This window comes from Amaranthus tricolor, chromosome 3, assembly GCF_026212465.1.
Source record: "Amaranthus tricolor cultivar Red isolate AtriRed21 chromosome 3, ASM2621246v1, whole genome shotgun sequence".
Classification (NCBI taxonomy): Eukaryota; Viridiplantae; Streptophyta; class Magnoliopsida; order Caryophyllales; family Amaranthaceae; genus Amaranthus; species Amaranthus tricolor.
The window spans coordinates 25830691-25845159 of NC_080049.1; the positions used below are offsets into that span (position 1 = coordinate 25830691).

Consider the following 14469-nt stretch of genomic DNA (forward strand, 5'->3'; position numbering starts at 1 on the left):
GCTGGTTTGCCCGAGTGGTTAAGGGGGCAGACTTAAGATCTGCTGCACTCAAAGTGCGCGTGGGTTCGAACCCCACAGCCAGCATTTTTAATTTTTTAAATTCATTTGCAATAAGTCTAAATTTTTCTTATATACTGTTTATTTTCTATCGTATATAAGTTGACGGTACAATATAATAAGTAACTATATACTATAATTCAAACTCTAATAATATTAATATTCTGATTTACATCAAACTTTATTGACATCAAGTATATTGTGGAACATAAAAATTTTAGAATAATTTTATAAAATAATAATAATAATAATAATAATAATAATAATAATAATATGTGGAGAGCCAAAGAAGTTATTTTACATAAACTAGTTGCTAGGAGCGCTCCAAAAAAAATCCTATTTTATTTAAAAATACGTTTAAGATGAGTAATTTTTAGGGTAATTCCACATAGTAGCATTTAGTTTTCATGAAACGCTAGTGGTAACACTTTTGTAAGATTTTTCCACATGGTAGTATCCAATTTATGCACTATCTAACTGCCGTAGCATGTTCTTTTAAATTCTTATTAATTTTCGTTTAATTCATTATTTTGTAAAATTTTTCCACATGGTAGCATCTAGTTTTTGCTCTCAAATGTTTAGTTCACCATTTTAACGTTTAATTCACCGCTTAATTTATTAATGCCCTCAAATGTTATAACAATTTTATTTTCATTCAACTTCTTGGCATTATAAAGTTCAAAACGTACATTACAAACACTAATATATAATTCAAAAAGCGCATTTTATAAGCTTAAACGGTGCATTAGTTCAAAAGGTGGATTTCAAGCACTAATATATATATCGACTTAATTGTTACAACATTAAGGGCATTGATAAATTAATCAGTGAATAAAACGTTAAAATGCTGAATTAAACATTTTAGACCAAAAACGGGATGCTACAATGCGGAAAAATCATACAAAATGATGAATTAAACGAAATTAACAAGAATTTAACGGAAAATGCTATAGCAGTTAGATAGTGCATAAACTGGATGCTACCATGTGGAAAAGTGTTACAAAAGTGCTACCATTAATGTTTCATGAAAACTGAATGGTACCATGTAGAATTTCCCTAATTTTTAAACGTAACTTAAATTGAAATAGAGTAGACAACATTATAGTAAGAATGTCTAATGCATTCATGGACACAAGTGATCACTCGAATCCTATTGTTTGAGGATGAGTGGGTTGAACACTCGAAAAGAATGAGACCAAATGTATTTCTGATTAGAGGTATTCTGAATTTGTAACACCCCTGAATTTTCATCCCCTTAAACAAAACTGAAACTGTGAATGACGGGAGGAAATTCGAGTGTTACATAAAAAGAAAAGAATTTAGATAAACGTTAAAGATTAATTAAAAAGGTGAGTGAATGAAAATTTGGGCAACATCTCTGTTAAAAACTGAAGATGTGACAAGGATATATAAATGGATAACCCATCCTTTTTATTTTGTTTATTCATTTATTTATTTATTTATCTAGATTCGTCTACTTGCGATGGACCTTCGTGTGCTCACAAATTTTAATAAAATAATAATTTTAATTCGAACCTCTTTAGTTTAGTAGTCGCAAATCTATTTTTAATCTAAATACGTCAATATTTAAATTCTTATGTGAATGAAATTTATTGAGACTAACTCAAAATAACTTAATATTTTTATAAAATCTCCAAAAGTGATTATAATAATAATAATTAACGACGTCATAAAATGACGGGGTGTTACAGACTACCCCTTAAAAGAAGTTTCGTCCCCGAAAGTAGAGTAACAAGGACGCTAATCATGAAAATTTGTATTTCTAATGACTCGAAAGGTGTCTTAACGATTTTAAGCCTAAGGAATTAACTCAAAGATCGTGACTTTATTGACACTATTAACAAAAAGATACTCAATCTATCAAAATATTCATACATATTCCATTTCGAGTATTCATAATCACCTAAATTAACTCAACACCCAATTAAAACATGTAAATGTCACACAATCGACTCAACACAATCAATCAAAAGCATACAAAATTGTAATAGGTTGATATCATAGAGGAGAAAATGTGTGAAAACGCGCGAAATTCTATCCCATTCTACCCCCTTAAAATTTAGTTACGACCCCGTAACTCTCTAACCTCGGGAAAAAGGAGTGGGTATTTCTCACGCATGGAATCCTCAGTTTCCCATGTCGCCTCCTGTGTGCGCTGGTTAGACCATAGAACTTTCACCATCTTTATATCTTTTCTCCTCGTACTGCGCAACTTAGAATCTAAGACCTCGATAGGCTTCTCCTCATAAGACAAATTCTCATCAAGGTCTAAGGGCTCGGGATCTAGCACATGCGACTTATCCGGAACATATCGCTTCAGCTGCAAGATATGAAGCACATCATGGACCTTGCCCAACTCATTGGGTAGTGCTAGTCGGTAGGCCACCTTTCCTACCTTCTCTGTGACCTCATAAGGTCCTATAAACTTTGGACTCAACTTGCCCTTCTTACCAAACCTCATGACTCCTTTCATCGGTGAAACTCTCAATAACACATAATTCCCTACAGTGAACTTATCAGTAGGGATGGGCATGGGTCGGATCTGGGTCGGATCCAGCTAGACCAAAATTCAGACCCTAATTTTTTTATTGGACCCAGATTCGTAGGGTCTGAAAATTTTGGACCTGTTCCCAGACCCTTAGGGTCTGGCGGGTTTAGGGTCTGGATCTAGGTCCAAAAAAGTTTATTTTTTTTTTCCTGAAAATTCTTTTAAATTATATTATGAAGTACAATTTCGACCATTCGTATAAAATTATTTAAACATTTTCGACTAACGAGGATCTTTTAATACTTTGTACTAATTGAGCGAATAAATATATGAAGTTTTCCAACATTCAAGTTCTAATAATGAAATATTTATCAAGTCTTTAACTTTTAAAGTATAGATACGACAACCACATTTTAAATTATATGAACCGAAAAAGTTCAAAATCATGTAATGTTCAGAAATATAATAAAATTTCAAATCAAATAATAAAATACACATGATAGTTAATATACAATTTTTTTTTAAAAAAAGATGTAAATGGGTATGGATCGGATCTGGGTCTTAAACGTGTAGACCCGGACCTTAAGTTCATGGACCCAGATCCGACCCGGATCCATAGGGTCCAAAAATAGGTGGACCCAGACCCTTAAAATTAGGGTCGGGTCGGGTCTAGACCCTTAGGGTATAAGACCCATGCGTAGGACTTTTGTCGATCATGGGTCGCCTTAAGCTTTTCACGAATCATTTTCACTTAATTAGTCATCTCTTCTAACATAGTCGAACCTAGAGTGACAGATTCGCTGAAATCATCCCAATATACCGGACTACGACATAGACGACCATACAAATTGTTCTCATATGAAAAAAAATAAAAAAATAAATTACTCATCGTATTAAAATCTGGAATGGCCACAAAACAAACTTATAACATCACAAAGGAATAACAAGACACATGGAAATATACCCCATCATATAACAAACCAAAAGAAATTACAAATTACTTATGCCCTTGTTTGAATTTGCTACAATTAGTTAAAAAGTTGTTACTAACAAACCATTGTGCCCTAAATTTTCGGGAGTAGGGGACAAAAGAGTAGCCATTAGGGGTGTTCAATGAGTCAGACTTCCATTTTAAGCCTTTATTTAGCCTATTTTTAGAAAGGCTTTGGCCTAAAATAAGCCGGGCCGAAAACGAGCTATACTATAATTAAAATGAAGCGGGTTATAAAAGGACTCAGTAAGGGCCGAAAATGAGCCTTTGTAAATAGCATATGTATAATTTAATATTATAAATAACAATGTCAATAGAATAATTAATATTTTTTCAATTTATTTATTATAAATTAATATGGGAATTAAAATAATTTTTAGTACTAAAAATGGGCCAGGTTGGGCTTGGTCGGGCTTTTAAGCCCGACCCATTTCAATTATAAAGGGCCTTTAACCGACCCGACTCATATTTACTTAAGCCTGACCCGGTCCTTATTCGGCCCATTGGACTCCCCTAATAGTCATCAAAATTAAGTACAACTACTCTCTCCGTCCTTTTCGATTTGCCGCATTTTCTATTTTAAGAAATCAAACTCATTTTGCTTCAAATCCTTATTTCAATCTCTTCCGTTCATTTCAACCAGATATATGAAAACTAAAAATATAAAGATGCCACGTAGTATTGACTAAAAACAGAAACCTAAAAGCAATGGGACAATAACACACCCAGCACAATCATCAAGTAGGGTTTCAAAATAGAAACTGCTAGTAGACAGGATGTACTATCAGTCATTAAATGATAAATATGGAAACTTCAACCTCAAAGAACAAAAACAGGAAAGCCAATTCTACTAGACCAATCAATTATAAACATTAAAAACCCAGAAAACTACAAATCAATAGGAGTATATGTTATTAATTTTGATTGATTCCAAAAGCCAAATCAAGTAAATGAAAAGCAAACCATTAAAAAACCCATCAAAATTCACCAATTATGATCCAAAAACAGAAACTCAAATTGCAGAAACAGTAAAACCCAATAGTATTTTTATTTTTTACATAATACAAGTGAAAATTATACTCCTAAATTAAATAAAACTAACAAAAAGATGCAATCTTACAGTAGAAAACTACCTGATGATCAGGGGAACCACCTCGATGAGGATCAACAAGGATGGTTAAGCTTTTGTTGAACATCAAAACCCTCATCTTTACTAATCCTATGATTATGATTTCTTCTTCTTTGATGATTATTATTAAGACCCAAATACATAATTTCAGAAGAAGAAAAATAGTGATGAAAAATCCAGAGAGCAGAAGCAAGTTTTCTAGCTGAAATTTGAACTTCCGAAAAAGAATAGTAGTAAAGAAGAAAAGGGTTGATGCCTTTAATTATTTCCAAGAGATTACATTTTAAAAAGATAGAACACAATTTGAGTACATAAAGGGATACCAGTTGTTTCACTTGTTTGAGATTGCATCCAACTGTCAGTTCAGCATAAGAATTGTCTATTCGAGAGAAATTTCATAACACATTTCTTTCACCAGGGTCAGTTAAACATCAAATCTTTGTTTATTAGTCGAAAATATTTAAATGTAACTATAATTTAATGACTTTTACATATTTTTATTTATTAGTCGAAAATATTTAATTAAAACTCTGTCAACTCAATCTCAATCAGGTGTAAATGTAACTATAATTATAGTATGTAATCCATGGAGAGGTCAAAATAGTAAGAACTCTAACACTAAGATTATCAAACAAAACCGTATGGTTCAGGACTAATGAAGTCGTCAGGGTGAACGCTTTCGATTGGTGTCGGAACTTGATCAAAGAAAACACCGTGTTCACCATATGTTATTATAAACAACATCTCATTCCATTGGGGACTTGATCTTAATGCTTCATAAATTTCCTTGATGAATTCTTGACCAATTGATATATCATGAGATGGATGATAATCATTCCCTGGTATTGATAGTAAGTCAAAATATCTTTGTTCAATTACCACATAATTTGGTAATTTCCCTTCTTTGCAATGCTTCTTGTTGATTTGAACATCTTGATTTAACTCATCCCAAAATTTTTCTTCAATTTAGTGAAATATCCAGCAATATCATTCGTACCTTGGCCTGATAACCGTATATCTTTCTTTAATTGAAACAGCTTGGCACCATTCGCTTGACCATAGCGATCTTCAAGTTCTTTCCAGATGTCGTAGGCAGAATCCGAATAAAGAACACTCTCAGCTATGTCTTGAGATAAGACGTTTAAAATCCAGGAGGTGACCATATCATTGCATCTCTTCCATTGAGGAAACTTCAGATCAGTGGCACTAGGCTGAGAATTGGAACTGATAAAGATCAATTTGTTCTTTGCTGATAAGGCGATTGACATAGATTTCTTCCATGAACCAAAATTCGAACCATTAAATGGTTTGGAGACCAACAATAAACCAGGATGGTCAGCAGGATGGAGAAATAAAGGATCGGAATGGTCAAGAAAACTCAAACTAGGATCTTGATTTGTCATTGCAAACGAACAATTGAATTAATTATAGCGGCGTGAAAGCAGAAGATAAAGAAATAACAAACCAGAATCTTGATTAGGGTTTTGTGAATGAACAAATCAATTGATTTTCGTTGGCGAAGATAGAGTGAAGAAGAACAGAAAACCTAGATTGACGAAGCGATTTGAAACAATCGAAACTGAAATGAATTGATTGAGAGATAATCTAGGTATGCAATGAGAACCTTTACATCTGATACCATGTTGATTTGAACATCTTGATTTCAAGAACAAGGTTGAATTTCTGAAAATAGAAGAAAATTAAGAAGAAAAATAGGGGAGGATTGTATTCCCCTTTTTATTTTTTTATTAAGTATATATGATTACAAAGATAAGACTATATATATATATATATATATATATATATATATATATATATATATATATATATATATATATATATATGTCTAATGAATGTGGGTAAAGAGTAGAAATTAGACTAAGTATGTCTAACACTTCTAGAAGTGTAGATCAAATTGGTGGAAATGTGTTATGTATTTCAGTCTTCCAACAAATCTGTGACGTAATGTGAATCAGACAAACCACATCATGTAGACAATGGGGGATGACAATACCAGTATGCCGAGCCTTGGTTCAAGCAAATGGAAAAATTAATCCATTATGTCAATAAGGTAGTCTCTTTACTTTATAAGTCCTGTTCATGTAACTTATTTGAGAAGAGAAAAAGAGAGGAAGAGCAAAAGAAAGATACCAAGTGGATGTGATGGCTCTGTATTTACAAAATTTGAGTTTGCGACAAATGAGATGATGCTTACGATGCCCTGGAAGCTTCTTAATCTAATGATCTCATAATCTGCCATTGCAGAAAGGATACAGTTCGTATATTTCGGATCCAATCAGAAGCAAGATGGGGCAACTCGGAGTACCTCGACAATCCCAACTACAAAATTACTGCACTTTTTGGCCATTTAGCTGATCACGGTTCAATCAGAATCACATGGCGTTTTTTACTGTAAACCCCTGGGTTTGATATGGGCTCAATTTCCCGATGTTAGTATAAAATCTCTGCTTTGTTTTGGATCTGCTCTACTTGTATCCAACAATTCTTTCACCAGGGTCAGTTAAACACAAGGAAACAAGCCCAATAAATTCTGAAAAGTGAGCTAACTAAGGGAAAGAAGTATTCACCTGGGGGGAAAACATAGAATTTGGAACTATGACAGGAAACTTTTCAGCATTTAGCAATGAAGTTGTAGTTAAACCCATCTCCACCACATGACCTTCGATTAATCCAGCCTGCAATGAACATCAAAACAAAGGTAATCAGCACATAAATGAAACAAGCCAGGAAATAAGAAAAAAGTATCACTTGATAAATTTGGGAAAGAATGAACCACTTCGAGTGAGTATGCAAAGTATGCAAATCAACGATCATTACCCGTGGGTTTGTGTGGTGACTATGGATGAATTGTCACGGCTTAATATCACTCACACGACAAATAACAGGAATTTTTATTAAAAGGAGACTTACAACTCAAACACAGAACTTTTGACCAGATGAAAAGAGAATCGAGAAATGCAAAAGTAGTAACCAGGCAACTTTATGTACAATATGCTTCTCCCTTTCAAACCTCATATCAAAGAACCAAATTTTATCCCAGACTTTAAAAATCCTAGCCGGAACAGGAATTTAATGCAATTGCATAGCATCAACGTAAACAGGACCCCATAACTCGGTTCAACACAAAATAGTGAAAGACATTGCTATTAATAGATTTCAGTAAATCATTTTTCGAAAGCGACATACTTCTATGTATAAGAGTTTAAGAAAAGTTGTGTGTATTACCATTGAACATTGTACAACATATATATACATGATGAAAAGAATTTCTTGTAGAAGATTATTTCCTAATATACATGATTATATTACATGATATTATACAATACAATATTTTGTACTAATATAGATATATTGATATCATTGATTGAATATCTTGAGATATTATTCTTTATACTATGTTATACCATCAAGTGCAAAGAAAAGCGGAATTTTGTTGGGAGATAGATGACCATGAGTTATGATTCTGTTCCTGCCCACACCCAATAACACCACCATTGTTGTTCTTGGAAGAAAAACAACCCAGAGAAAAAAGTGATTTCTCATTCTCTCTATTTGATGAATTTATATCTCCAGGTACACCAAGTCTAAGTTCAAGCTTTTTATCATCAGATGAAGAACACCCATATCCTAATTCTTCCACACCCATCTTCTCTTTTTCTTTTGGTATCAAATCCAACAACTTAGGGCAATTTTCAGCCATTTTTATCACACAATGTCAAACTCTTGGAAAAAAAGACACAAATGATGAGAAAATCATCAACATCCTCGTATACCAGTGTATCTCGCTCAAAGAAGTTACGATCAAAGTCCTTATACCCTTAAAATCAAGCACTTAATGAAGGAAATTATGTAAAATAATCGATTGAAATATAATGTGATTTAAGAGATTGATAGATATACATACCTAAATTGTTTTAAGCAGAAATTAGTAGCAAATAAAGACAGACATCCTGAAAAACATGTAAAATAAACCAATATTTAGAACCAAAAACAGGAAAATTTCAAAACCCAGAACAAAAAAAGTATGATCAATAGAAAAAAAAAGGACTAACAACAACTAACATATAATTAATAGCAGAAGTGAAACCCCATAAAAAGGAACAAAACCCATTTGAGAGAAACTCTAATTATAACCTTTTTATTATCCTTGAGTTGTGGGACAAACTACAAGCCGCCCCGGAAACATGGCATTTTTGAGCACCAAAAATTTAATGAAGAGAAAGGAGGAAAAAAAAAAAAGATAACTGAGTTGGGATTTGATTCTGGTGGGTATTAACCAAAACATGTTGATGAAATGGAAGATGAAAAGGAAGGAAGCACCTGTATTGAGTAAATGGCGTTGAAGTGGCATTTGGTAGACTGAAGTAGCAGCAGGTGGCATGTGTAAGTATGACGTGGCAGTTTAAAGATTAAGTAGGCAAAAATACTGTTCATTGAAGGGATGATGAATAGTATTCCTTGCTTACATGTAAGAGGATATTGTAAGTAATTTGTTTGGTCCATAGCCAGTGTCTCATTGGCCGTACCGTAACTTCTTTCTTAAGTGCAAGGTACTTAGTTGATGGCCACATTGGCCGCAAGACCCGGAACCTCTTTTTAAGGGTATAGTCCTTTTTAAGTAGTGCTTTAACTTTTGTAACTCGTTAGATTTTGTTAGATTTGAGTGTTTTCAAACTCAATTTAGTTCGTGAGGTAGAATTCTTTTATAATTTATATAAGTTACGGTCCGGTAAATACTAACTTCGAGTTGGTTATATTATGAGTCGTTTGGATTAAATTCTGGTCAATTATATTATGTTTAAGCTAAATTCGACTTGGAAAATCTTAGAGTCTTGTTATTATGAGTTTAAAATAACTTTAGGTGATACATATTCAACCCGGGTAAAACTGACAGTAATTTGTGCTAAGTTCAAACAAAATTCATGTGATTGATTGAAAATTTTAGCTAAACTTCAGGTAAATGCCTATTACCATATACGAGTCAACCACGAGAAGGTATTATTACACTTTTACTCGTAATTTTCTTATAAACAAGATTAAAATACATATGATTTCAACAATATCATTAGTTTTGCCTTAGTTTTTCATGATTTCCTAATATAGGATTACATATGGAGTATTATATGCTCCTCATTAATCCTTCCTTTTACAAAAGCACCTTGAATCTTAGCTATACAAAAAGCTCCCATGCTAGACATGTAAGGAACCTTAGCTTATTTAGTTACTTGTTCATTAGCTTTTTAACAAAGATCAGACGATTAAGCATTTAATCATTTAACAATTATGTAAACTTTGAATAATAATTTTTTGGTATCTTTCATTAACTCGAAGACGCAAACATCTCCGACTTGTAACTTATTATCCTTAACAAATGTTTTCCAACCCCTGGTAATTTTCATTTCATTTCGCTTTTCTATAATTTTCACTTGCCATATTTCACCTGTCAGAATTTGAAGAACGGCGTCGTTTATTTTATTGGTAACATACTTCTTGGCATATATAGCTGGTACATTCTGCACTACCCCAATAATACAAGTTGTTAAAAGAAATTTGACATTAACACTTTATGGCTAGCTATATAATATTAATTTGCACATACATTTATGTGAACCTTTTTCTAAACTAAACAAACAACAACAAAAAAAATCTCAATGCAACGGGTATTAATAGAAAATAAAATACATTTGTTACTAGTGAATTGAATTTTATTACATCTTAATATTTATTACTAGTACATAGTTGATAGATTATATAATGGATATATGTAGTGCAACTCAATAAATATATATAGGAAAATGACATATCAAAATCTTGTATTTTTTTTAGGAAAAATTACCTAGAATAATATAATTTTTACTCGATTTTTCTACAATAATTTCAACTATTAATTAATCTTAAATAATTCCAACTTAAAGAGGTTTTTACTACTAATGAACCTGAGCAACCTAATACTTGTAAAATAGGTTATTTTGAAAAAAATTCATTAAAAAGGGAGAAAATGTGAAAAAAAATAAAATAAAACAACCACCTCCTTTCTTCCTCCAACATCCATAAGCGGATGTATGGTAGAGCAATGGGTAGCATAGGCTACCCATACTTTTATTTTAAAAAAAGAATTAATATTCTTTTATTTCTATTTAAATTAAAATAAAATACTTTTTTACCATTATACTAACAACCCTTAGCTAATTCTGTCTCACACACCACCATTCTACAGTTTTTTTTGGGCAAATTTCTCTTTTAATCTCTCTATGCTCTCTTCCTATTAATTTAGGATTTCTTCTCTAATTTTTTTGTAATTTTGTTCTTTATGTGATTATTTTAGAATTTAGGAATAGAGACTAATAATTGCGACTTTGTTTAAGATGTGTGGTTTTGTGATTTGCTCATAATTAATTTTGTCATTTACGTGATTGTGTTCTATGGATTATCAAATATAATTAATGGTGAAGTAGTTTTGTTAATTTCTTGAAAATCTGGAATTAACGTAATAGTTTTGTTGTTTTATAGAAATTAGGGTTCAAAATGGGTTTGTCATTTGGTTTTATATTTTGTTATCTTGTATTTTATTATGTTAAATTTTGATGTCATTGTTGTAATTGTATTTTATTATTTGGAGCAATGTAAAATTTTTGGGATGTTTATTTTACAAACAAAACTCTAACGAATTTCTTATTAATTTATTTCAACATGTGGTGCTATATATGATTTTGATGAGTTAATTATTTTCCTAAATATGAAGTTAAATATCAAAAGCTTTCCTTTAAATAATAGATTAAAGCTGGAAAATTTTTAATAACAGTGTGACACGTGTCTCAAGTCGATTTTCATTAGTACTTTTTTTGTTTTTTTCTTGCACTCAAATACTTTTTTAGGCTTTTTTCAATTGATTATATCTCGAGTTATACACAACTAATAATTATAAAAATTTGATATTATGAAAATAGGCGTCAAGACGAATAAAACAAAACCCTACCCGGTTAAATTTTTTTTTGTTTACTAGCCGCAAAATATAAAATAAAAAAGTGAAGAGATAATGTTGGGGGCGACTAAAAAAACAAAGGAAGTATATTTTATTGATGATAAGTTCTCACCGCTTGGAACAAGAAGTTGACATACGACCGTTGCATTTTTACGGCAAAAGAAGGATGATGACATGGGCAAGCATATACTTTTTTGATTTCTTCATGACTGAAATGTGAGTCGTTGCTTCTCTTAAATCTCCTTGATGGCTGACCCACAACCAAAACTCTCCCTTTCAATTCCGATCAAATATATATTACACAATAATTAGTGAACAATCTAAAGATAAATTAAATATTAAATATTAATAAAATATTGGCAATTAATTAAGAAGAGAAAAAAAAATTACCTCCAATTTTGTGTTTGATATTGGTGTTGAACATAGTTGGTTTGTCTAATGAGTTGTAATAATTTTTGGGATGAAAAAGTGTGTAATCAATCTCAGAAGTGGTCATATCAAAGATATGAACATCAAAATAGGAACTTCCTTTATAGATGAACATCAAGAAATGGCCATGCGATATTGAGTAGGATGCTACGAATTCCACCCACCCATTCTTCAACCATACCTTTCCATTTTGATCTCTTGTTAGCTTAAATTTCCATTGTTCACCACTTGGAACATTAAGGTATACCTCGTTCAACACTTCATTTCCATGATTCTTCATGAATTCCCTTGGTATTTCCTACCAAAACATAATCATTATGAATGTCTAATAAGAGATAGGTTATACAATTTTATTTCAAGTCTGAAATCTTGACCTTAATCTAACTCATTTAATAAATAATTTAATAAATAGATTAGGTCGGATAGATCTCAATTCAAACTTACTTTTTATTTTTTTAATTAAGTTCAGATTGGATAAGTAGGTCGGATCATGCTTTTATCAGACCCTTTAATGTGTTGTACATGGTGAAATATTGTGAACAACAAGTGTGCAAAGGATTTTTGTTTTGCCATATTGGTGCAATACTAGGAAAGTTGAAGATAAATTGTAGCAAAAGTGGAACAATCACGTGAAAGCAAAATTGTGTTGTCCTGGTTAAGGTTCGACCTTGCAAAGAACAAAACTAGCTAGGAAACAATATGTTCTAATATGCTGCGCAAAGGGCCCTTGATCGAGCAGCCTATTTGCTGATTACATGAAGTTTTCGCCATCTTTTAATTGTTGTCCCTTTTTTTCTTTGTCTATAAATACACTCTAGTAAGTTTAAGGACTTTCTCTATTTTGATTGTTATCTCTAGTTGATTCTCTCTTTTTCTCTTCCCTACTCTCTAACTCGCTACTTTCATATTTGTAAATTTGAAACTCTTGTAATTTAAACTCATAAATAAAACACTAATCTAATTAAGTGATCTGATTTCAAAGAGCATCTGTGATGTATCTAAACAAAGAGCTCTTAAGTAAATTTGGTGGATATAAAACATACCTGAGGCCGACTATAAGTGTATAACCATCAAATTTATAGATGAGTTGGTCTCTAGACGTGATATAAAGATATAATAAATTATTTTTTTTTCTCCCTGAGGTTTAGGTAAGCAAAGATAAGTGAAACGTTAGAAGAGAGGCAACAAGAATTAAATTAGATTCCTCTTTATAAAAGTGATCTCACATGGTGATGAATGTAGTAGTACATGTTCCAACCGAAATAAAACTACTTCTCTAATACCCAACCATTTCTTGTTTGCATGGATTTAGAAATATTTTTTTAAAACTTAATAATTATGTACAAGTAAAAAATGACTGATAACAGACAGATTAAGGAGAAAAATGCACACATATACATACATAAAAATGAAAGGAATTAAAATTAATAAAGTAAAAAGCAGAAAATGGAATAGGAGGATGAAAAAAATACCAGTTTATGAAGATCAGGTCTAGGGGAGGAAAGGATCAACTTGACAAACTTGGGAAAGCAAGAAGCTCCATCATCATCTACTCCCATGGTGATCCTGCCTCGCTCTTTTTTTTTTTTTTGAGAATTGATATCAACTTTTTGGTTGAAGAGTTAATTGCTCATAGCAAACGTATAGTTGCTTCTTTTAATGGTCAATTAATTATGTCAGGTCAGTATATAAATATAATTAATACCGGAATACTCTGATCAATAAATTTGTGTACCACTTATTACTTGTTTGCAATATTTTGGTTGATGATTCTAGATACGTACGTTTTGGTGCATCTATCCTTTATTTTTTAAATTTAATTTTAGAGGTTTTGCCTGTTACAAATACGTGCGAGATAATATTTTTAATTGGACTGACTCATTATATTAAAAAACATTTTAGAAAATATAGTGTAAGTACAACATGCTTACTCGGTAAGGTTTTACGATACTTCAAGTAGGCATTTAAAATACATCAGGTAGGAGTTTACAGTATGTCAAATAGACATTTAGTATACCTTAAGTACGCATTTAGGATGCTTCAAGTAGGAGTTTAAGATAACTAAAGTAGACATTTGATATATCTGAAGTATACTTATTTTTATAGACAATTTAAATTTTTTAGTAAAAAGTTTGCTGCTCTATGTTGAGAGATATCATTGGCTAATTAGTGGCCTTATTTACTTGTCATTTACTAGACCTAACTTGGTATACTTAAGTTGATCATGAGTTGTCTCAGTTTCTTCATTCCCAACGTCATGACCATTAGGATGCATTTGTTCATCTTGTCCGCTATTTCAAGAGTTGTTCTAGTCAAGACATTCTCGTTCGCTCATATTGCGACTTATCTTT

At 31.8% G+C, this 14469-nt stretch overlaps 1 protein-coding gene and 1 non-coding gene across 2 annotated transcripts; one reads left to right on the forward strand and one right to left on the reverse strand.

Moving 5' to 3' along the window:
- Positions 1-84, forward strand: TRNAL-UAA (transfer RNA leucine (anticodon UAA)). The gene has a single exon. It is a non-coding gene; the product is annotated as a tRNA-Leu (tRNA).
- A 1791-nt stretch (positions 85-1875) lies between these two features.
- Positions 1876-2611, reverse strand: LOC130808499 (uncharacterized). The gene is made up of 2 exons (XM_057673968.1): positions 2165-2611; positions 1876-1935 (listed from the first exon to the last, which is right to left on the reverse strand). The coding sequence occupies exons 1-2, from the start codon at positions 2609-2611 to the stop codon at positions 1876-1878; spliced, it is 507 nt and encodes a 168-aa protein (XP_057529951.1).
- Positions 2612-14469: the final 11858 nt, after the last annotated feature.

Excerpts from the sequence above, each read along its gene's own strand:
- LOC130808499 (XM_057673968.1), bottom strand. The coding sequence starts at position 2,611 with ATGCCCATCCCTACTGATAAGTTCACTGTAGGGAATTATGTGTTATTG. Across the intron at positions 1,936-2,164 it reads ACCCACTCCTTTTTCCCGAG|ATTGAGTATCTTTTTGTTAA; the intron begins GTTAGAGAGTTA and ends ATATTTTGATAG.